Genomic DNA, 25,992 nt, shown 5'->3' on the forward strand with positions numbered 1-25,992 from the left:
ATGAATTCCAGTTTACAAGTCTGGTGATCACATGAATCAGGATCCAAGTCCGTATGATACATATAGTTATGTGATCTATATGAGAATTGTAAAAATCATATTCCGTACACGTATTGCTGTTCACAGTACTTAGAAACCATCAGACCTGAGTCCCAAGAGAGAGTAATGTCAATTGTCACAGCCAGTACATCAAGAGAGGTTGGTGCTTGGGTGAACTGAGTTTATCTGTGGCTTGCTGAAGGTGGGCTGTGGGTTGACTGAATACAGACTCTGACGTACCAGGTCCTCAAATGAAGTTGGTAGTTGGTAGAGAGCTGGGTGAGACAACAGCTGCCTTTGCATCATCAAAGGATGGATGGCAAAGGGGGAGACCAATGGGGAAAGGACGTCCAATGATTGATTTTGGTGGCTGGAAAGTATGGGGGAAGAATGGGGGTAGTCTATGGCTAAGGTATCCCTGCACATGTCCTGAACCTGACAGAATGCGAGGGCCCCTGTGGGATAAAGGGTGATGGGGTAGATTTGAGGAGTAGCAAGGTTGAAGAGGAGAGAGTGGGAAGCAGGTCCTCTTCCCTTTGCCCCTTGTACACCTTCCACAAATCTGTCAACTGAATTTTCTGGTGTCTTGATCCTTCTTGAAGGAGTTGGGGAAGGTACATTCTTGCGAGAAACCGCTTGTGTCCTTCTCTTGTTCCTTCCCTGGTTGAGAGGGCGTACAAGACAGATATTGTTTGCTGAAAGCTGAGATCCTGAGTCAATTCTGCCAGCGTGGGTCGGTTCAATCATTTTGTTGTAAAGATCAGTCTCTGATTGTTGTCGCTTTCCGATGTCTCCTACTGCTCTATTGGAGACCGTACCATTTACTGCTACGTTAGTGGCCCTAGAATAGTGTTCGACTGCTACATCTTGTCTAGGACTGTGTATGTTTGGAAGCAACCCAGTAAGTGGAGGCACCTGGTAAGCTCTGGAGTACTGGACACTGAAAGGTGTACTTTCCTGATGCATTATGGAACATGTGTTTGGACAGGAGATGTAGGGTTGTGGATGTGGTTTAAATGAAGACTTTGGGAGACTTAGATCTGTGGGTTGATCATCAGACATTGTTGTTGGATTGGAAGATTTTCCCTGATCTGTAAAGGCGGGGTAGTTTAAATCACGAGGAGCAGCGGACTGAAGGAATCTTGCAGAGCTATTCAAGTCTCTTAAAGGGGTAAGTCCTTGTGTCTGGGGTTCTTTAGATCCATGAGGGAAGCCAGGAAGTATCTGGCTGGAATGGGGAATCTTTGGCATCAGCAAAGGTATTGAGGAACACTGTGGTTCTTCTGGATGGGAGTGAGAAGGCAGCCTATAATGTAAATGATCACGTGAATATAAAGGAGGACGTGTGCTTTCTCGAATCTTTCTCGCTCTACCTCTCTGGACTTGTGCCTCGGAGCTCTGTGCTTGCTGTATCACAGAAGGCCGACTCAGTACCACAAATGATGGATCAGCAGCTACAACTGGTCGCTCCGCTGCCTCTTCAAAGTTACAGTTGCTTAAATTGGAGCTAGGGAGCAGACGGGGCTGACCAAAGTTGGGAAGAGAGTGGGCATTATTGAGTAACCCAGTTTTGTTGACCTGCGACAGGAGCTTTTTCTTTGCTGCTGGAGATATTATCATCTTGTTGACTCCAGATGACTTGAGGAGGGTTGTGAAATCCAAGGAAGTGTTGTCAGTCCTTGGTAGTTCAGCTTGTTCATTCGATGGGTCTGGGATTGTTGGAGACTGTAAGTTTCTTGGTTTCCCAGTATGGTCCTGGTCCTTTACTGGTACTAGCTCCTGCTGCCAGAGATCCACTACTGAGTGGGCATGGTTTAAAACCTTTGGAGTGGCCAGAGGAGAAGTTGCCAAGTAGGTGAGGTCATGTCCACTATATCTCCTCTTGCTCATGACTTCATCTTTCTCCTCTTGTTGCGTGATCATCTGTGTCTCCCTGTCGTTTTGTGTCAGGCTTTGTCTTTTTCTGTTACTACGTGAAGGCTGGAAGGGATCCACACGGCTAAGGCAGATTTGGGGTTCAATTTTCAGCTGAGGATTTTGTTCCATCAAATCCTGCAAGAAGGAAAGAGGGAGACAAAACAAATTAGAGAGAAACAGAAAGGTGCTGGAAATGCTAAGAAAAGATTTTGGTTTAAATTCAGATAATGACTAAAGTAGACAGAAAAAGTAGACTAAATGTATCTCCAATTTCACTGAAAATTAGTAAAGGACAAAGCTAGGAGAACAAAATCAGGTTTTGACCACAAACATGCAGATGTTAGCCAATGTAATAATGGATACTGGAGGGTTAACAGAGTGAGACTGACTGGTCTGCTCAGGACGTGGTCTTTGGTTTTCAGGGTGTTATCCTCTTCAGGGCAAGGTTTCTGGGCTTGCTGCTTCCCCTCATCGGTCAGCTTGGTCTTCAGGGTGCTATTAGAAGATTCAGTGCTTGACTCTACCTCCTGATCCTTGGTTTTGGCCTGGAGAGGTTTATCCTCTTCTCCTTTCATGAACTTCTCATAGGGCAGGATGAGCCTGGAGGAGAGACAGACAGGTGAATGAACACATGTTGACAGGCAGGCAGTGTAATGAACAGCCCATTTACTTCTGGATTTTTATTTAAGACAAATAAGCCAGCTGAAACCTTCATCAATCAACTAATGGTCGTGTCACCTCTCATCGTACTTAAAGTCTTTCTGAACTAGACTAGTTATAGGTAATCATACTTTTTGACAAAGTTTTACAGCATTTATTGAACAGAATAATGTAAATGTATACTAAGAAATCAGACATCACATTAAGAAAAACAACACACACACAGAAAACAGTTGAAATGTCTACTTATGGTAAAGGCTGTAATATTTTTACAATGAAAGTTGTTTTAATTCATAATCTTTTTTGTTTCTATTGAAACACTTAAAGGTATGATTTAAAAAAAACAACCTTTTAAGATGTTTTCAATGAAAACACAGTAAGAAATGGACTGAATTCAGGTTCAATAATGGTGATAATGATTTTAACAATAACTGTCATGTGCAGATGACTTGTGCGCAAAGGGAATGTTCAGATTGCACTGTACAGGAAATACAAGTACACAATTGTCACAAAAAAGTGGGTCAACTGTATAAGAAAACATAACACAGCTGGAGTTGCAAAAATGTATTGAGCTGCTTTTATTTATGTTGAGGGAAAAAAACAACCTTCCTTCCTCCTAGACCAACCAGCTACTGATCAAATCAAATAACTTCAATTTTACAGTACCAAAAACTAAAAGACATGTAAATTCATGTATTTCCTGTGTCACTGTGAATGTGCCATTTGTAAAAGGGTGTCATATACACACTCACTTTTCATAATGTCGACGCGTGCAGGTTGCTGCGCTGGTGCTGCCTGGGTTTCCTCCAAGCTCATCATAAACGTGTTTCCACAGTCTACGAGTTGTGATCTACACACACACAAACAAACAAAATACAGTCAGTGCATACATCCATGTGCTCCCTCTTAGTGTTTCCCTGTTGAGCTGTGGTGGAAGTATAGTAACAAAAGAGGGCCTTTGCCACTAAAAACAACGTTAAAACATAGATGAAGATGAAGATTTGACTCATTTGGACACTGAAGCTTCATATTAGCTTCAGATCAACTTTTAAATACATGTTTACACAGAAGGAGGACTGTGGATTTAGTCATTGTAAGTTTATTATGAAGGGATCTTCTAATGGTCAGTATGAACAGGAGGAATGATACAGCAAGAAAAACAGGTTTCAATGTTCATTTGGGCTCCTGACTGTTGATTTAAGACTAACTTGAGCCTGTCTTTTACACACTTGCTGAATATTTAAAACTCAACCACATCTGGAACATCAGACTGAACTCAGTGGTAAAGTCCGGTGCAAACAGAATAATTTATTACTGCTTGAGCAACAACATAGTGCTGAGCTGTCATCAGCACAGTGTAAAACTCACCACATCATATCCTCCTAGCTTCTGAGCAGACTGGAACATGATCCAAAGGTTTACTGTCACACAGAGACACAAACACACATCAATATGACAAGACATAAACAAGCCATATAGGATTAAAATCTAAATGACTTTTCACATTAACCAGTTTCAATTAGTGATTAAGTAGTTGAGTAGAGTGTTATCATACTCTGTTTGAAGCCCAGGTAGGGGATCCTGTCAATCGGCGTCTTCCTCTCCTTCATGTATTTATACAGAGACACGAGGAAGGCCTGCTCCTCCTCTCTGTACTCCACCCCCCGTCCTCTTCCTCGTTTCTCCTCTGACAGTGGAAGTGTTGTGATCTTGCTGCTGTCACTCACATAACCGTTGCTGCTGTTTCCTCTGGGTTTAGATAAGCCTACTTTGTGTGCTGTTATCTGTAAGAAACAATGGACACAGATTAGAGAAATGAAAGAGAGTTGCTGCAGAGCTGGCTGTTAACTCTCAATGGATTCAGCTCTGTGAGTGACCCTTTTACATTACATATGCAGCTTATTGACATTATCATAATCATTATTTAATCACAGAATGAAGAATGCTGTTACTATTATAATACACTCATTTGCACCTTGACATTGGTTCCTCTTCCCTTTTGTTCAGTCTCCTTGGAAGTAGGTGGTGTTTGACGTCTTCCATTAGCCTCTGACCCGTGACCACAATGCTGAGGGCTGGGTACTTTCTTTTTCCTGGGACGACCCTTCAGGTTAGGAGCTAAGAAGCAGATAAAAAAGACAGCAGTGTGTTGTAGATGTCTGCTAGAAAAATGAAGGAACTGTTTTTTCTTCTTTATTCTTTTGCTCTTGCATTAGCACAAATCCAACAAAACCACACAGCTGTTCTTACATTGACTCTTATTCGTTATTAATTGAGGTCAAAGGTTCCGATATATCAATTCAAATGGCTGGATTGACATTGATGGTGCCATGTGTGGGAGTTTAGTAGAAGCAAACACAGGAATTGCCAACTGGAGTGTAAGAAATGAAAGGAGCTTACTACTTACTACTTTAGTTGGATGATATATTGTCTCAGAAATAATTGCGATAAATGATATTATTGTCATTTGGTTACCACTCATTTTATACGACTGATATAATAATCGTTTACACACATTTTTACACACGAAAACTTTAGTAAATCAGGTCCTATGGATGATGTAAAGTAGCTGGTGAAGTACTGTAGACTGTAGCTGTTAATACAATGCGTTATCAGTTGTGTTTCTGTTTAATTTTGTTTCAGTGTATAAATATTAATTAGATTAATTAGGCTGCTACTGACAGTTACCTCATAAAATTCAATATGGATTCAGACTTGATAATTGAAAGGTCAGCCTGAAGTGTGGCAATACTGAGGTCAAAGGTCATGTCTATATATCATACTTATTGTATCCACATATAGACATGATGATGTGGATAATTATATTATTGTACCATAAGTCAATCATGTAATTATTGTGGCAGGTCTAGAACTGAGGTGACAGTAGAATAGCTTAAATCATTGGACATTTCATGAAAGCAGCCTACGTGTAAGCACTGAAAGCAGTGGAATCATCAGTAGAAACCTAAAAAGTGAAAGCAGATTAATTTAAATAACGATGTCAACTGAATCTGTAAACCATAGAAGCAATTATGGTTGAATTTCTAGAGAAAGTTGAGGTGTGTGCACGTATTTGTAATGTGTCAGTCATAGTTAAAAGCAGTTAATGAGTCATTTGAAGAAAAAGTGCAAAGATGAAAGCAACTGAAATGTTAGCAGATGTGCTACAATGCCCCTCCCATCCCCCCCCTCTCCTGGGAACCTGTCAGACTGAATAAAACATTCACTTGATGATTGAATATGGAACAGCTAATGTCAAGGCTACCTGGATCAGTACAGACCTCTGTTCACCATATTCAAAGTGACATCATTCCTGTTTCCATAGCAGCTTACACAGTGTGACAGCCATGTATGTGCCGTCATGTATGTGCTTCAACTATTTCTGTTCCATGGTGTGTTATATGATGTTGTCACATTACTTCAGGGTCATGGCATGACGCAGCATTACCAATCCATGTAATGTCATGTCTTGTTATAGTCAAATTAGCCCAGATTCAGGACTATGATATATCCTGAAATTTAATCTCCCGTAACAATTAGTTAAGGCAAGCATGTGAAAACTATTACATCAACCAACCGTAAGCCTTGTAAGAAGGGGGGAAAATATGTTAGATGGAGGCAAAGTCATAAAAAACATGATTTATAGAAGCTGAAGAGGTTTCTTCCAATTAGGAAGGGCATTCTTTCCAATATAAAGATGTAAAATAAAAGATGGGGATGGGTGTTTTCCTCTCTGAAGAGGAGCAACTAAACAATCTCTGAGTGTTTAGAATATATATTACTAGTGAGTAAAACAGTTGGCTTCTTTATATATCTTTCACCTTTGATTTTTGGTCAGATTGCCCCCACCTGAAATTGCTAAACTGCTATTTGTAAGTATCCAGGGCTGAAATGTGTAGTATCAGCACTATGGTAAAATATGAAAGGAAATTGATGACTTTATTGTGGAGTCTTTGCTGCTTTCCACTGACAACTTACTTAATTCTGTTTAAGGGCACAATAAATGAAGACATAAGAGAAAAACAGATAGCAAATGCCTTATCTGGGTGTTTCTTTGAATTCTTAATATGACAAATGCTAGTAACATATGTCCTGCTAAAACTTGCATAACCGTCTCTTTGTTAACCCAGATTATAAATCTCAGAGGAGGAGAGGCGTAGCCAAAACAAGACGATGCAAATTCTGGGTCACAAGCCATCATTTTTACTTGATTGTACTGTTTCCCTTTGCTTTCACTCGCTGTGTTGAGACTAATATCTCACAGCTTCATCTGTCACCTGATCTCTTTGGGATTAAAGTGCTTAAATGTAGGACAAGTGTATGAGATCACATGATAGGTACCCTGCATTACCTAGAAAATGACTTATGTGTGTCTTCAGATATAAGTGGTACATGTGCACAACATGCAATAAAGCACATTGAAGTAAGTACAATTACTAACAATTAGTAACAGTAATATAGCAGTTTATCCAATGAACAATCTCAACACAGTTTTGACAGTGTTCTTTCAGTTCTGCAAGCCATTTTCCAAGCAGTCCCTTGACCTACTTCAAGATATCTGATTGTAAATGGTTACTGGTACTCACAAGTCCTCCACTTTGTAGAGATGCCTACTTTATGATAATCCCAAGCAGTTTTAGGCAAAAACCATGCCATTTTTCGCCTATACTAAGAACGGTGTATTTGAATATTTCTGTATACTGGGGTCCCTAAACAGACTTGGAGTTGCAATAAATTGGGCATGACTGGAAAGCTGGAATTCTTTTAGATTCAATGAGCCCAATTGTATTAATATGTGATGATGTTAGTTCCCACAGTAGCTATTTCATTGTAGCAAGAAACTTGACCTCATTATATAAATTGACCTCTAGGATTATCACTGCCTCATTAAACTTTAAAACACAAACTAGAGACATAGGGTATTCAGAGGATTTGTGGTAAATTCACCATCTGATTACCATCAGTTCTCACCAAAATCTTCAAATGTCAAAGGTTCTTGATAGCAGATCACAACATTCATTTTTCTGTGGTGTTTCTCAATGTCTTAGTGCCTTTATGTGGTATTTTGACATGGGTTTTGTCCATTTTAATAATTATCAAATCATCTTAAAAAAAAACCAAACATCTTATGACATATAATTAAGCCTAAGAATGACCATTATAAACTTCTATTGTAATGTTCTAAGCCTTTTACACTCTAAACTTTCAAAATCTGATTAGTGACTAACCAAAACACGATGCTTATTACAGATTTTCGACTAGAAAAACTTGACACAATGCTCAGCATCTTAAATTAATCTTCAAGTTTTCAGATTATGTGTACCAACTATATGTAGCATATACTGTTGACCTGCTATCTCCCCCTAAATACCTCCCCAATGCAATGGCCATTCTATATAGCATTTAATGTACATTTAATAATGACCTCTCAGTGTAGTAGTTTTAATTGTAACATTGTAAAACTATATTCTTATATTCTATGTAGCATCTCATCCCATTGTTATGCTTCTATATACCTGGTTGCATTTCTTTTCACAGTAGTTCCTGGCAAATATGTCACAGTGGAACAATGATAAAACTCTACTGTTTTCATGTTTGACTGTGTGCGTAGATCCGCAACATCATGTTTGTGTGTCAGTACCTCTGTTGCCTTATATGTCACTCACCGAATTCATCACACACACTGTCGTTGTGCAGTAGTGTCGGGTGTTCAAACGTGTCTCGACAGTACAGGATGTGCAAGTTTTCAGAAAACACTGCGATGCCCCCCAGTGCCAAAACCACCTGGTTGCTCAGCAGAGAGCTTGGTTGCTTGCGTAGACGGGCCACGACGGAGCGGTACCTGCAGTAGCGGGGGTAGGACAGGACTACTACCTGCTTCTGGGTCAAACTTTCACCTAAAGAAATGCAAATAAGGGGACAATGTAGAAAAAGGAGTCAGTCTAAAGCCATGCTAGCATCCTTATATGTAAATACTCTTAACATGCATGCTTACATTCAGCTAAAAGTATAATAAAGTTACATTACTTAAACAGGTTAAAATATGACATCAAGTGTGTTAATATGCTGCTGCTATCATGACATTGTTTCCCTACCATTGCCTGGTACTGTTAGGCCCAACACTTTTGAAAGCAAGGGCTGACCCATTAGCATCTGTTCAGGTTTCTGGCTATGTTGCTTTTACATTTTACATTAAATGCTATTAGCAAGATGTTCATCCTAAATATTTTTTGCACATGTTGCTTAATTCAGTTTGAAACATAAAGCATCTTAATACAGCATGTTTACATCTTCATAGTTAGCATGTTAACACACTTAACATATAGCAAGCTAGCTCTCAGTCTGCTAACATGCTAATATAAGTATGATAACATATACAATTTATTGAACCTTATAGCAAGCTAGCTCTCAGTCTGCTAACATGCTAATATAAGTATGATAACATATACAATTTATTGAACCTTATAGCAAGCTAGCTCTCAGTCTGCTAACATGCTAATATAAGTATGATAACATATACAATTTATTGAACCTTTTATTTAAATAATAAATAGTAAATGGACTTTACTTATAATGCTTTTCTTGTCTTTTGACAACAAAAAGTGCTTTTACACTACATGTCACATTCACACACATTTATACACTGATGGCACAGTCATTGGGAGCAATTAGGGGTTAAGTATCTTGCCCAAATACACATGGACATGTGGACTGGAGGAGCCGGCAATTGAACTACCAATCTTCTGATAAGTGGATCATCTGTTCAATTTGAGCCACAGCTGCCCCAAGACAGGATTTATACAGCTACACACCCATAACTGACACAATTTACAGTTGTTGGGCGACATGTATTTTAACCAAGAACATTGTCTAGAAACAGCTCCAAAGACTAAAAGCAGCAATTTTCAGTCTCTGGAGAAAGATTCCTTGTATGGTAGACACCACAACACTGAGTATGTGTGGGCAGGTCCATTTACAGAGGCTTTATGTTTGTATGTTTGCTGTGCTACAGCCTCTTGACTTTATACTTCATTGTGTCTTACTCAAAGAACTTCAGCACAAAGTCAAGACATGTCAAGACATTTGCCTTACAAGGAACTACTTTCTATAGACTAAGAATGCTAAGTGTTATTGAACAATTTTTCGCTAACAACGGAGGTCTATGGCACAGAGGAATAAGATGTATCAGGTTTTGGATACACACATAATACTGCCAGCTAAATCCTTAAAGTATTCACACTTTCTGTCATTGACAACCACCTCTAAGGTGCTTGCTCTGAAGAACGGTCATATTTAAAATTGTACTCTTGCATATATTTAACTTCTCTACAGCACACCAGCTGTAGTGTCAGTGCCAGTGTCAGATTATGAGGGACATGAATCTGCTTTATGGTTAGACTTGTAAATTATTTATGAAATTTGATGAAGCAAGTGACAGTAGAGGTACACATACAAGACCTCATTAGATTAAATACAGTCCGTCTTTTTATAAATTGAGATTGAAGAACTGTAGCAACTATGACCTTTTGGTACAGAAACACACTTATAAAATAAGTAATAAAATAATAAATTCAAATTACTCAATTATTTATTACTGTAATATTTCAAAAGGTCAAACAATTACTGGTTCATTGTACCATAGAGAGACCTCCACAGCAGTGCCCAAGTTGCATTAAATTGTACCATCTCTTGGAAACAAATGCATACATAAGTGCATTTTCACTGCAAATGTTTAAAAAGGTGAAAATATGAGACACAACTACACACTGTGTCACATTGACTTTATAGATTGACTGGTTAAAGCTGCATTCATTGCTTTTTTAACACTTGGGGGCAGAAGAACTCCACAATAAGCTGTTGATATGGAGAACATGTTAGGAAACAACAGCCTATTTACACCCACTAGACATGCTGCAGTATTACCACTGGTTTGGAGTTGTGTTTGTGTCATTCTAATGAATAGAAGTCCAATATTCAACCCACATTTTGCTCTGTTTTGGTTAAACATCTGTTTCTTTACCTGCTAAATGTTCCACTGTGTTCACCAGCTAGATTCTAACTTTGTCTCAGTCATTAGAGGAAAACAGTCATTATTGTTTATTTAGTGTTAAATGGGCAATTTTATAGCCAGCAGAGTCACTAAATCAAACTTCCATCAGTGTAATTACAGTTAATATACGTACAATTTTTAAAAAAACAGAAAAAGAAACTGCATGCTATTATTCTGAATATAATTAGGAGGCAAATTAGATTTTCGATCTTACAAAACCAGAGAAGCTCATTTCAAAACAACAAAGCCAGCTGCAGGCACAATGTCCTTATTTTTATTCCAGTAGTTTTAGTGCAACATAAAATTGAGTTCCATACATGAGGTATACTGATTTTAAATTTCTCTAAACCTTCCTTAGTTTGAGGGATCCTTATCAAAAATGTTAATGTTATGTGTTGAACCTCCTGATTCTGATTCATTGTAAGTGCATTATAAAGGGATCTTCTAATGGTCAGTATGAACAGGAGACACAGTTAGATTTGACAGAAAAGGTCTCTTCTGTTTAACCTCCTGAGACCCAAGCTTTTGTTTGGTATGCATTTTTAATTTTGCCTAGATATTTAAGATTAGTAGGACCTGATAAGTACAAGAACAAAGCATTGTCTTTAAACAGGAAGTAGTTATTGAACAAATGTCATATGGGGATAATGGGTATTTATTTATTTCCTTATATTTACATCTTCCCTTTGCACGAACGGAAATTAATCCCAACGTCCTCAAACGAGTACTTCCTGATTAGCAGTGTCATAGCTTGTTGCTATTGCTAAAATTAGTCACCTTTGTATAGCATCAAACTACAAACGTTATTAAATAAATACGTTTCAACCATAAAATATGATAAGGTTTCTACCTGGTCCACTTTTGTCTGGGGATCGGCTGTTGATTGACTTGTCATTTTGTTTTTACACTGTTTAATACATTGTGCTTTCACTGCCACTAGGTGGCACAACAAGGTGTGTACGAATGAGGACAACAGGTCAAAGTTAAGCAGAATGAAGTATAAGGTCCAGCAAACCCAGAATGTAATGTTCCCACATGAGGATGCAGGAGGTTCAAGTTTTCAAAGAATCTAATTCATGAGATCTTTAAAAAGGCAACAGCTCTAAAAACTTCACCACACTAGCAGGAAATTGGGGAAGTGGAGGAAACTGTTGCAATGAGTGAATCAGCTGAGTGTTAAGTGTAAAGTTATGATGTCCACACTGTACATGAATATGATTGGATGTCCATATATCCATGTGACTCTTAAACCCAACTTGCTCCCGTTGCCAACGGTGTATGAATGTGTATGTATGGTAAGCTTCCCTCTGATGATCAGGTTGGCATCCTGCATGGTAGCTCCTGCCATCAGTGTGAATAGGTGAATGAGACGTAGTGTAAAAAGCGCTTTGAGTGGTCTAGACTAGAAAAGCACTTTGTAAGTACAGTCTCCATTTACCATTTACATGGCTGTGAGTGAACCAATCATTGTCAAACAGATGATACATAGAGTGGAAATACTGAGGATAAGTAGTACCTAAAACTGTACTGAAAGACAGAAAAATAGCAAAGAAAACAGATCTTATCTTATCTAAAGGGCACCATTTCAAGAAATGTTTAAAGGGCTCTAGGTGATTGCGTAATACAGACACATTAAGAACAGCTTTTTTTGTCAAGCTGCTGTAGATGAAAATTGTTTTTACAAGCTGAAACAAAACGCCTGTCTGAAACAAATGACTCCTATAATCCTGACTGACAGCACTTCTACTGGAGCAGTGCCAACCAAACACTATACATTTTTACACACTTTTACACACACACACACGTAGGGTGACATGTGCTTGATGGATGGATTGCATGTTTCAATACGTTTTTTTTAAATGATGTTTTTTCCCTGATCATTTCTTATTTATATACACACGACATACAGTTTGTCTCTTGGTTTTACTCTTACTGGCTTCCATCCGTTGCACATGAGTCAGTGTGGTATCTATATTCTTTTACTGAGTCAAGTGTCAACCTCATTTAAACTAAGGCACTGTTTAAATCAGCATGTGTTTTAACCACATTTCCAGCAGCAGTACTATTAAGTGAAACTAAATATTCAGAGTGAAGAATAACACACCCATCATGTGGAATTGCCTTGACAGATGGCTGGTGTTTTTTTTAACATGCTTTAATATGCACTAACATGCCTGCAAAAACTGTGGTTTCACAATTTATTTTTGATACGTGAGTGTGTGTGTGTGACTCCTTCCCTCTGCTGCACTTAAGCATGGGGTTCTATAGAATTCTAATCAAGTATTAAATACACTTCAGTAGGCCTGTCATAATAATTGTCAACTTATCATTCAATAACGTAATTATCAACATCATCATGTCTATATATGGACTTATCATCATAAACAAGTAATGTCCTCCATTCCTCACTGTGTACATCCTGAGTGGAGACTGTAGAATTAAAGGGAAATAACTCTGTCCCCAACCATAATGACAGTCTGTGTTTTTACACAAGTGTAGCACCCACTCTACAATCTCAAGCCCCCCACCCCCTTGATTTATTATTATATTATATTATCATATCAGTGGTATAAAATAATATGGTCCATTGCGATTATTTCTGTCCAATAAGTTGTAGTAGTTATAGTGACACGCCTACTCAGTCATCAAGTCTGAATCCTTATTGTATTTTATGAGGTAACTAAAGGTTAAAATAACACCAAGATCACCTTTAGTTGGCTTTCAGTGGCAGCATAATTAATATTCATACACTGAAAATGAGATGAGCAGCATAATATATGGAATTTACATTAGATATATACAGTATAACATTAAATTAACAGTTACAGTCGGTTACTTAACATCATCCGTACAGTATTTGAGTTGTGTTTTATTGAGATTCGATATGAGTCATCACACCAGTTGTGGGTTGTGTGTGTGTGTGATCTACATTGCAAACTATAAGCATGGGTGTTTTGATGTGCTAACAACTACAGTCCCTTGAGAAAAGAAAGACTCGTGCCTCATAGGAAACAACACTGTCACTGGGCTAGAAACAGCTAAAGTTAGCTTTTGGACAAGGTAACCAGGACAAGGTAAGCGTTACTGTTGCTAAGTTAAACAGTAACTGAATAACAACAGGAATGATGTCATTTGTAGTCAGGGTTAGTGTTATGGTCAGACTCTTTGAAATCAGAAAAACTAGAAAGTCAATGAGTTTGCAGGGATGATAGAAACAGATCACCAAGAATGTTCTGTCCTCAGACTCCCACTGAGACTATTGATTGAGTTTCACAGCAGCGGCCTGATGTAACAGCTTACAGAACAAAGCTTCTAATATTGACTGTCCCACCTTATCTCTATGCAGGAATAGAATACCAATAAGCTATTTAACCGTTCAAGGGCAACTGAATATTTTGTAGTGGTCAGCCTATGGATGGAGGATGAGACTTATGCAAAACATGGGAAGTCTGAATGGGAGTCTGGTATCACAATTATAACACCTGCAGTGGAAATAATGCTGGATTGAATTTCTATGACAGAAATCTCTACAAAGAAAGACAACATGTTAGTTCTTACCCAGTGCTGCTTTCTCTTTTAACACATCTTTGAAGTTAAGGCCACAGTTGAGAGTTGAATCCTGGTAACAGAGTGAGGAATCTGGCCCGCTTCTGTCTGAGCTGATATTGAGGGGTAAAGCCTTCATTCCTCTGTTCCACGCTTCGGGGTCCCATACTGTCCATTTGACCAGGTCCTCCAATCGAACAATCACCTTCTCAGACACTGCAATGACCTCGTCCTGCAAAACAGATACAAACAGTTTACAGTGGTGGGAAATGATAAGCATCACTTCTATGATAGAGCTTCTGAGTATAACCTGTTAATACTGATTATTATGATTATGAGTCTTTGTTTCAAGTGTTTTATGGCTGGATCATAAATGTATAATAAATTCTAACCACATTCCTCGTGGTAGCTAATGGCTGACACTGAAAAACAGATGGACTCTTTCTTTTTTATTTATTTTTTGGTTTTCAAAACAGAACAAAGTGGTCTGTTGAATGTTAATGTTGAAATTAAATAGCTTTTTTATACATATCTTCTCTAAACCACTTTTCCTGTTTTCTGCTTTGAGGTAAATTAAAATTAAAAAGGAAAATTCTAAAAAGGTTTGGTGTCATGATGGTGCCCCCTTGTTTCCCATTAAATTTAATACTATCACCATATTATTAGTTCCCCATCTACATATCTTAAGACTTATTTCCATTCATATCAAATCTTTGTATAATGCATTAATGTGACGTTCTGTCATAGGTGAAGCAGATGGTCACACTGAGCCTGATAGCATCCTGCTATACAACACAAGAGCCACAGCCTCTCAACAACATTTTATTCTTTCCTTTTATATATTTTTAATATTTCATTTATCTTTTATTAGCTCTTTCTTTTGTTTCTTTTGTTCATTTTATCATACCTACCTCTGTTGTTTCCTCATTGCAGGTTCTTGAGAATTATAATAGTGTTTTCTGAGTTCCTGTTTTTAATGAGTTCCTGTTTTTAATGATTTCCTGTTTTTAATGATTTCTTTTTTGTTTGTTCTGACTATGTAAAGCACTTTGTGTTACATTGCTGTGTATTAAAAGTGCTATAAAAATAAAAAATTATTGATTGAACAACCCACATTAGCTTTTCTGCTAAAGTCTCCTTACTATCTAACTCACAAACATGAACATACATCTTGTCACTTGTCACTTTTCACATAGAGCAGGTCTAGACTGTACTCTTTCATTTAATTATTGCACCTTAACTTTTTAACCAGACACACACACACACACACACACACACACACACACACACACACATATATAAATAAAAATTGCCTTTTCCTACTCTCTCATCAGTTTCTCTTCAAGGATGCTAACAGACCAAATGACTAAATCAGCTTTAATTTTTAATGGAACAGTCTTGATATCGAGTGACCTTGTTTGGGTTTGGTTTAGGATGCATCACTATTATTCAAGGCCTTGATCCCTGCTGGGTGCCTGGACTGTTTTACCAAATACATAAAAGATTCATTACCAGGATGAAGTGAGAAGGGAATTTAGATAGTAAGGTTTGTGTACTTCTACACACAGACAGTCAGCATTAGTAGTCTCTAATAGAGGTACTTCATTATATTTAGTTCATTCTGTGGGATATTACTTGTTAGTTTGATTGATTACACATTTATCGTAGAATTATTCAATACTAAAGTCATCAGTGTATAGAATTTTGATTAAATTCTACACAAATATGTATTGATTCCTCTTTGTCTTTGTTATCTCTGTACTCAGTGCTGTTTGTGGTCATATGTGCAAGTCTGCTTTTTGCTGCTGTCATGGCCAGGCCTGCTTTAAATAGCAGCGAATCTCACTGGGATTTCACCTGCTTCACCTCCTCTCCTCTCTCTATTCAGCTCTAAAGTGAAGCCTGAACAGACATCACCTGGGTATTAAAACTGAGAAGCCTCCTGGGAACATGGACAGATGGCTCATACTGTAGCCACGGGACAGTTTAAATAGACATAAAGTTAAAGTATCTCATTTTTTTGGTGAAGAGAGTCAATCATGACCTCATTAATGCAGTACAATTACAATCAATCACAATTATGCACAAAAAAAGCTTTTACGGTGATTTTAATTAGTCAGGTCCATTGTCTAGCCTGGTTCTATTCTTCAGTGATTGTTCAGTGATTCAGAGCTCTGGTGTTGTGCTGTTTCCTCCATTGGCAGACACTATTAACCAGTCACATGACCATCATTGTCCTACATAGTTAGTGACAGTGTAGGTTGTTGTGAGCTGAAATATTACATTGATTAAAACCAACACTGCTTCTGGCAACTGAAAGAGACAATTAACTCTTTATCTAATATTAGGTGAGACAACACTGATGTCTATTTCGTAAAATGACCCAATAACTAAGATTAGCATATCATTGTACTTCATCAGCTGCCTTTTACAATCATGTGGATTATTCACGCTGCTCACAAATGCACATGTAGAATCTAATTTGAGTGCATTAATGTCCCAGCTATAGTGACATCACATGTGACTCAGTTTCACTTCCAGTCACACAGATACTCAGAGTGGCTAGGTCCTCCAAAATAAACAACTGGATATGTGGTTTGGACATGCCTATGATACAGTTGGAACATCTAAAAATGATAGATAACAGTCTTTTCTGATCTGCCACCCTTCATGTTAAGGTTTAGCTATATTTGAACAAAGATCACAGTATATGTTTCAAACCCTACTTGGTAAAGGATGGGTAATCTTTGTTGGCTTGTTTCAAAGAGGAACTACTAAATTACTAAAACTATGGTTTAATACAACAAGAAATTACTGAGGGAAGTTACTGAGATCTCAGAACATAACATATCTCTACAGAAAGGTCAGATGGGGCAACAAACACAAGGATTTAGACAACTGTACACCGAAGGGATTTGGAGGAGAAAACAAAGGCAAATTTTAAAATGATTACTCAAACTGTCTGCTATAAACATCCACCATAGTTTTACAGCTGGACATCCTGATTCAACTTTGAACTACTGTACTTACTTTACTCATTTACAACCCGTTTGATTGCTTGAATGCTCCTGATTGTTGCCATGTTGAACCTATTTTTGGCCATGTCGCCAGGTCCAGAGAGCTCAATCATAATGAATTTGTTGAGAACAGTATTATCAGAATGGATAAACCAATGAAAGCAATGAACATGAAAACACAGTTGTAATAAAGTGAAGTTTTCAGGGAATGATCATGGACATATTGCCATGAAACAACCCATCCATCCATTTTCGTGGCTTAATAAAAACCATGATGCTACGATACCTCTGCCTTTGTTGTCATAATTCACACAGCTTCTAGAGGTCTTTGTCAGTTAAACGTGTCTCTTTTTGGACATTCGAAAAATGACCAATGCTGTTGTTTTTCTTGGGAGTACAAGTCTTGTTAACCGACTACAAGGACACTTGATAATAAGATATCATCAACTCCTGACCAAAACATCTACAGCATCAGTCATTTGTTCAAAGTCTTAATTTGATTACAATGTCCAACTTCCTGATGTGGTCATATGAAGAATGCCTGACCTCTGTCAGAAACATTGGTGATTGTAACTTAATGTTGTTATTGCACTGCAAAACTCAAGTTAGTATCCTGTCTCCTTGCTACCATCAATCTACAGGAATTACTTTTAACCATAACCATGATCTTTCCCTGACTTAGGGAAGGAAATTAGGGAAATGACAACCTATTATGTCATTTTGGTATGAGAATTTTTTTAGTTAACAAACTCTTTTCTAGATGCTTGAGATTTACAGTTAGAGAGGCAGCAGACTGTGATAATACCAATCTCGTCAACACAAAGGCTGAACAAGATATCTCTAAGTCAATAGCAAATCGGCCATGTTTCAGCATGTATGTGGACACGGAGGCAGAACCCCAGATGTAAATGTTGGGGATGGACCACGATGTACAAGAACAAGCTTACTTGGCAGTAAACAATCAAACCATCACAACACAACAAATTCTATGAAACAGCACATTCATAGTCAATGCAGCGGCAGAAATGAAGATCACAGGATTCATACAAACATTGGTTTCATGGTAGTTTTTATGCCTTTGAATAAAACAGAAAATGTGATCCTTTGCTGCTGCCAGAAAACAAAAGTAATAAACAATGTAAAACAGTGAAGAGGTTTTATATTTTCAGTACTGGTTGATTCATATAATTACAGTAACCAAGATGACACAGATTAGCTCATTTCACAATACGTTTCCGAGTCAAGGTTTCCAAGAAATTCACAGAGTTACTGGATGAACATGTCAGTGTTTTGTTATGCAAGTGATGACATGATACCAAGTCAGCACCTAGTATCTCAGTGTTCTGGCACAGAACAAATCATTGCCCCTCTGCATCAATAAGATAGAATGTACTGATGGATTAAGTGCAAAACAGGAAGCCTGTGTGAGTCAATTACTATTCTTGATACATTGTCTTAGTTCTCAAAGCTGCAAAGAGGATCTACCAACACACAGAATGCCAGTGTCTGTCCCTTACAATAACCACGTGTGATATTGTGAGTCATATTAACTACTATGTGTGTAGACATAAAAAAAGGGGCCCAGTATGAAGCCGTGTGGTACACCACAAGAAATATTTACGCTTTGTCAACAAACTTCCCACAGTATGAGAAACAAATAACTCGGCTTTATCAAATCAGTAAAATACACTGTATTTGTCTGGTAAAGCTGCACTAATCAACACTTTACTATAAACAATTATGTATTATACAAGTAGTGTAGCTACTTCAGAGAATAGGTCAGTGCATGGATTGTGTATGTAGTGAGTATGCAATCAAGAGAGAGAGAGCATGTGTGATGGTAAAGTTAGCTGTAACGTTATAGCTGTGAATGTAGCAGTACAATGTGTGTACAGTTTAGGCTGTTTATCGGTGAATAAATGCTACAACACCTCAAGGCCCAAGCCAAGTTCCTAGGTCTTGCTTGCCAAGGTATCACTGTTGTCAGAGAAGTCTGTCAAATGGTAGCCCAACCACCACAACTGAAAACACAGGACTAGTTCTTCCTCATTACTCTCTTGGTCCACAATCTATTTCAGACCTGCAGTGCTGCACTTTTGTCTCCCTCCTCTGGCAGTGAGAGTAATTACACAAACACTGTCAACATCTTTGCAGACCCCTGGCGCATTACACGTGAGCCTGTCCCTGCCTCTAGTGACGTGATGCAGTTGACGTGCACTGAGGACAGTCACAAACCAATCATTAATGGTTGATGAAAATAACACCACCACCAGATTTATGAACTCAGATATACTGTGAAGTACAGAGAGATTTACCTGCTGGTGACAGGCTTAATCAGCATTGTGAGAACTCATTTGGCAAGGGCTTGAATTTAACAGATGTTCATTTATATTTAACAGTCCCACACTCAAGTTTTAAACAACTTAATCCAAGTTATGTTTTCTGATGCTGTTGAAAATGTGTTTTTACCCTTATACAATGTAATGCAAGCTAACAGAACAGCACTGCAATATATCCTAATGATGTGAAACTTAATAGTTCATTTTTTGTTGAGGCTGTATCAGAGACCAGCTGACTGGTTTCATGTTTGAGGCCATAGTTGTTTGTGGCTTTTTTAAATTTCCTCATTGCCGTTTTATCATTAAGTACTCTACTTACGTGAACGGAAAAAGAACTGTTTACTCTGAGGATGATCCAGACACAGTGGGTATTACAGATGTGGTGAAAATACATTATTTGCATGGTCAAAGTTCTGGACAGGCAAATTAGCTAAAAATCCACTGTACAGATACAATACCCATGATTAGTGTTGATTTTAATAACATTACATAATGTGACGTAGGAAGTGAAAGGTTTAGTTGTTGTCAATTGTTTCAATGGTTATAATGGTAACTGTACATGTTATTAATATGCTCTTTTTACAATGATATTACACATTCTGTGACCTGATTAGTATTAGCCCTTCCTTTAACTCAACCTTAACCCTACCCCAATCAGGCCAGGTCTGACCTTATCAGAATACAGTGTTGGTACTATTTATGCTCAACCAAAGAAGGTTGTGAGGTGTTGTATGTCTTTGATTGAAATTGAAACTGCTCCTAGCAACCACTGCTGTAGTATTCATTGTGTCTGAATAGACCAATCACTCCTCAACAGAAAGCTGTTAACTTGAAGACCAAGTGGAATGAAATGGCATTTGGGTCTGATTAGCAGTATATCAAATAATATATATTGCTCATATAATATATTTTTGGGCAGTTGTACTTATAAAGGGTTGAGGGACAAAGGATGTGGTATTGCTGTACAAATGGTAAAGCCTCCTGATGCAAATTTATAATTTGTGGTTTTGGGCTGTATGAATAAAAAAAAAACTTTCTAGTGTTGGAAATGTATACAAATTTGGAAAAAAGATAAACATTTATAACCAAGAAGGTTTTGTCAAAAATGACACACAGTTCAGTGTGACTTAAATGTTTGAAAAAATGGGAAGTGGAGTAAACATGTGATTCATGTGATTTATGTAAAAAACAAGATCAATATGTGATTGTTTTTTGTACAAGCTTATGTTTACAACAACCTGTATGTAGACTAGAATGACAAAAATTAAACTTTACTTCTTTTCCTTGTTTGTCATTATATTAAACTGAACATATTTGGGTTTTGAACTGTTGGTCTGACAGAACAACAAATTTCATGACAACAAAATCAGCTTGAGGAAATTGTGAAAGACAATTTTCACAGTTTTCTGGTGTTTTATGGCCATGCCAGGAAAATAACTGGCAGATTACTTGATAAAGAAAACTAATGTTATTGCAACACAATTTAACATTGAACATTGGAAATAAAAATCACAATGAGATTATTATTCAACTCTGGGTCTAACATAAATAGGAAATGACACATGTCTTTGAAGCCTGGCTGCGGCTAGTCAAAGGTTTTCAGGTCACAGACGTGGTAACTACAAATAACTAACTGAATCCAGACCTTTAAAGTAGTTTCAGTTTCACTGCTTAGAGCTGCACCTTTCCTTTGCCTTGTAAGGCATTGCTGCAGCCAAAAAACACCTTGCTTTGCATTATAACCAATGCATTTCAAATATGAAATTACTTTGCTGGGTACTCCATAATATTGCTTTTACATTAATATTAATAGTGCAGGGAGCCTTGTTCAGTCACTGATGCTGTGAAATGAATCTGCCCACTGCAGCACTGTGACACAGTAACCTTCAGAAATGCCAGTGGCTCCTTTTAAGGCACAACCATTAATAATCAGTTCATAAAGATTGAAAGCAGTGAAGCACTATCATATTTCTGATTGGCTGCAGACTTACATGCTGCACAGGAAAACACTGCATATCCCTTTAAAAACAACAGAGTCAAATACTGATCTTCAAACATGATAGTCTGAGTTATTACTGTAACAGTGAGTGTCAGTCTCTTGGTAAGCATGTCATGTTTTTTCATGGGTTCAATGCAATGACACTTGCATGCAACGCACTCCTGAGACACAAGAGAAAGTAATTTGGTGGTGTGCTATTATCTCACTTTACTTTGGCAGAGCGTTTATTTCATTTGAAAGCGGATGACTAAACATGTCGACTCATATTCCGTCTTAACCTCCAAACACATTTTCAAGCACTAACCTGCCGACTTCACCTGTCACTTTGTGTATGCTGCACTCCCTCACCCCAAACACAAAGCACAAAAAACATACTCCCCTACATACTCATCATGCATATCGTACAGCCAATAAAAATAAAGAGGGCGTCTGATTTATAGTTATGTGTTATTTCATCACTCACTGAACTATGCCTGTAAAACATGAACAGACAGATTCAGCTAAATCAGTGTTAAAAAAAAAGCTCATATTTCATATACCTCAACTAATATCAAAACTAAAACAATAAAATATCATAAATGATCATTTTCATTTTTTGTGTGGGATCACACAGGGAACTGTTCAAGGAAGTCAGCCTCACGTTAATTTGTTGTGTAGTCACATTGGTTTAGATAAAATGGAAATATGCGGCTTATTTTATCAGCTCATTTTGTCACAACAGTCAGAAAGCGGAACAGATTGCTACATGTGATATGAATCACAAAATCTCTAATATGTGAGTCAGTTTCCCCTAAAAGCAGTCTGGCAAAGCAACAACTGTTTTCAGCTAACTTCAGGGCTTTTTTAAAATCCTAACAGGAAACAACATTCTAATGAATACAGTTTACAGAAAATGTAGCTTCACTGAAAAACAAGCAAAATGTGAAATGTCATTTCCTTTTTGGAACACTTAACACTGGTTGGTGGGTAGTCTATGATTTTTTAGGTGGGTGGGGTTCTGCTGGGAAGAGTCCTGGCTATGCTCCATCTATCTCATAGAAGCAGTAGTTAAAATAAATGTCCTGCAATCATTTATCTTTCTAATTGTTAATCCTTTAAATCTCTTGAAAACCTCATACAGGTGTCCCTTTAGTCAATATATTTTATATAAGGGTTATAAAAAGGCAAAACTTAGCTCAAATGTCTGACATAAAAGATGCCTTAGTGGAAGTAATATCAAGTTTATAAACAGACCAAATTCACAGACCAAAAATTTGTACATTTCAAGACAAGCTAGCTAATGTTACAATTGGTCTAAAAGGCAAAATAGTCCAGACCAGTCCAGAATTCTCACATTGTAAGGCAATATATTTACCAGCTAAGCTAATAATGAGCCTGCTGAACACTTGTTCACCTAAGTTTAACTTCAATGAACCAGGCGGGGAGTTCCGGTCCTCTGAAATGAGGCCAACGCGGAAGTAACTTAGAGCTGCATTCTATCAAAAGGCCACCAGGGGGAGACCGTTTTGTGTTCAAAAGGACTTCCGTCTCAATACAAGTCAATGGAGAATTCGCCAGCTTCTCACTTGATTTCTAACCTCAGTAGTAGTCACAATGTGTTTATGGTCTCAATCGCTAGTTTAAAGCCTTCTTCAATGCAGTATGATGTTCATTTGTGAAATTTTGGCCTTCCTGATTTTATATTTGACAATAAAGCAGGGTATGCATTGGGGCGTGGCTACATCGTGATTGACAAGTTGATTGACCAATGTCCTAGAGATCCAGCCCTCGCAACCAATCACAACCTCCCCACTCTGCCGTTGGCTCCGCCCATACTTCCGTCCATGACTCTGCTTATGCCCATATAATCCGTAGAATCCGTGTTCTTTTTTTCCCAGCATGCACCTGAAATTTTCAAGATGGCGCTGCCTAGATTCGATACTATTGGCTTCCGAGCAGCAGTCCACAAACCAATGGGTGATGTCACGGATGTTACGTCCATTTCTTTTATACAGTCTATGCTAAGAACACAGCCTTTCCTATTGGGTATGTAGTCACTTTCAAATGTTAGCATGTCACTTTCCAACGTTAGCATGTGTCGCTAACAGCTGGCAGGGTAAAATAAACCTTAATACTCACACAGGTGTTCCTGTAGTACATATTTTTTATATAAGGGTCATAAAATGGCAACACTTCAAATGTCTGACATAAAAGATGTGTTAGTAGTAATAATATCAAGTTTCTAAACAGACCAAACGCAGTTAAGACTTCTTACATTTCAAGACAGGCAAGTTTACATTACAGTTGGTCTAAAAGGCTACAGTAAATAGTCCAGACCAGTTAAAAATGTTTACATTGTAAGTTAATATATTTACCAGTTAAGCTAAATAGGAGCCTGCCAAACACTTGTTCACCTAAGTTTAACTTCTATGACCACAGTTTTTCCTATATACGTAGCCTAATGTAATTCACTTCAGTAAATATGGGCTTTATGTGTTCAATATCATCAGCGACTGTTACTAAAAAAGAAACCCACCTACTGACTTTCAAATATTAGCATGTGTTGCTAACAGCTCGCAGTGTAACATAAACCTGAACACTCACACAGGTGTTCCTGTAATCTATATATTTTATATAAAGGTTATAAAAAGGTAAACCTGAGTTCAAATGTCTGATATAAAAATGTGTTAGTAATAGTAATATCAAGTTTTTAAACAGACCAAATACGTTTCAAGACTAAGCTATGCTTTTCACAAGACTAAGCTAGGCTATACACAAGACTAAGTTACGCTATACACAACACTAATATTCAGTAAATAGTCCAGATACACTACTCCTAATGCCATTCTGTAAATATGGGATTTTTGTGTTCACTATTGTACAGCACGGTGTAGGGTAGATTAGGGTAATGTGGGACACTTTTTGCAATTCTGACTTGTCCTTATTTAGATTACATATCATATCATATACATTATATCAACACCTAATATCATAATGAAATCCCTGATATGTTTCCTTGTTAAATCAGAAGACAATTTTTAGATATTGTACTAAAAAAGGAACATGACACTTATTAATAATATGAATATTTCCTACTGTAGATTTAGTAATGTGGGACACTAGTTTTAAGGCTTAGAAATACTTTGATTGATAGAAAGCAGCCTTACCTACCAAAACTTCCTTAAATGTGCCTACCGTAGTTTTTAGGTTAAAAAAAACTTGTAGTCTGTATGTGTGCACGTGTCATTTTAAACAATATAATTTACACAGTATGTATACTAGTTAGCTTTAAAATAATTGAATAGAAAAAGAGATAAATGCACAGGAGTTGTCCCACATTAGTCAATGTCCCATATTATCCTAACCCACCCTATCTTCTGGTAATATAAAAGTTGGTGGACCTAATGTCTGCTAAATATACAAGCTTTAATATTTCATAAATGTCCAGTGGCACTGTGTATGTACTGAAAAATGAAGTTAAATTGCAGTGTACAACATTGGCTTTGCCTGGTTAAAAATAAGCGTCCAGCAAATGTTTACTAATGTTTGTTTGGGTTTTTTTTTTTTTTTTTTTTTTTTTTTTAAATCTTTATAGGCCAAACAAGTTCGCAGACAGTCATAACATAATACAGGAAAGAGAGTAGTGGGTTTAATCACCTCGCCGTGACTGGCACTCCGCCCCTGCGGGGTGTCCTCTGGTAGAAAATAAAGTTTGGAGCTGGACAGCAGTTGGAGTTTGCTCCTCTCCTCCCAGAGCAGCTGCAGCTCGGCGATGCAGAGCGGCTCCCCCGGCTCACAGCGCACCAAGAAGAAGTCTCCCAGCGACACAAGCCTCCGTTTACCGTCAAGGTTAAACCGAAAAGCCTTGTAGAATATATACGGACCGTGTGAACCGCAAGGTGAACCTACCCACTGCGGGGAAAAAACAGCACATTAACACATGGTTATTTTTGACTAAGACCGAGAACAAAATCAACACCAACGTATAGACTACCTAATATGGTTTGTTCAATCCCGATAAGCTTTCACTTTATGAGCATCATCAAAAAAAGATTCAGATTTCCCCATATTAACAACACATTACATAGCCTACAAACCGCTTAATTACAGCTCGTAATAAAATATGAAGAAGTCGTGATTAAAAACGAGCCAACCTTTAGTGAATCGGACTCCATCTCGTCTCCGCAAACTGATTAAACTCACAACATATTTCTCCAAAACTTGTGGGCTTTGAAGGGTTCGCACGGCGTCCTGGAAGGCTGCGTAATGAGAGCAGAGAGGAAACAGCTCGTCGTTAATATGAAGAGGAAACAGCTCTCACACACCACCGCTAAAATGCACAAAAATCACACCCAATATTCCCCCCTGACGCCCCCTTTACACACACTCATTTTATTTAAGGATCTTCATCCGGTGAAATCATTTTAAAATCAGAAATCGTCGCAG

The 25,992-nt window shown here is 37.8% G+C and overlaps 1 protein-coding gene across 1 annotated transcript; it reads right to left on the reverse strand.

Annotated features, from left to right (window-relative positions):
• Positions 1 to 124: 124 nt before the first annotated feature.
• LOC128381303 (AT-rich interactive domain-containing protein 5B-like) lies at positions 125 to 25,739 on the reverse strand. The gene is made up of 10 exons (XM_053341281.1): positions 25,701 to 25,739; positions 25,204 to 25,458; positions 14,225 to 14,444; positions 8,283 to 8,513; positions 4,592 to 4,734; positions 4,172 to 4,400; positions 3,985 to 4,037; positions 3,369 to 3,466; positions 2,346 to 2,556; positions 125 to 2,091 (listed from the first exon to the last, which is right to left on the reverse strand). The coding sequence occupies exons 1-10, from the start codon at positions 25,719 to 25,721 to the stop codon at positions 190 to 192; spliced, it is 3,363 nt and encodes a 1,120-aa protein (XP_053197256.1). The 5' UTR covers positions 25,722 to 25,739; the 3' UTR covers positions 125 to 189.
• Positions 25,740 to 25,992: the final 253 nt, after the last annotated feature.

The sequence above is a fragment of the Scomber japonicus genome, chromosome 20, assembly GCF_027409825.1.
Source record: "Scomber japonicus isolate fScoJap1 chromosome 20, fScoJap1.pri, whole genome shotgun sequence".
NCBI lineage: Eukaryota > Metazoa > Chordata > Actinopteri > Scombriformes > Scombridae > Scomber > Scomber japonicus.

What these genes read in the sequence shown, in the direction of transcription:
- LOC128381303 (XM_053341281.1), bottom strand. Translation starts at nt 25,721, where the DNA reads ATGGAGTCCGATTCACTAAAG. An exon ending in TGGAGTCCGATTCACTAAAG is followed by an intron (nt 25,459 to 25,700) that starts GTTGGCTCGTTT and finishes TTTTCCCCGCAG; the next exon opens with TGGGTAGGTTCACCTTGCGG. An exon ending in AGCTAGGAGGATATGATGTG is followed by an intron (nt 3,467 to 3,984) that starts GTGAGTTTTACA and finishes GTGTGTGTGTAG; the next exon opens with ATCACAACTCGTAGACTGTG.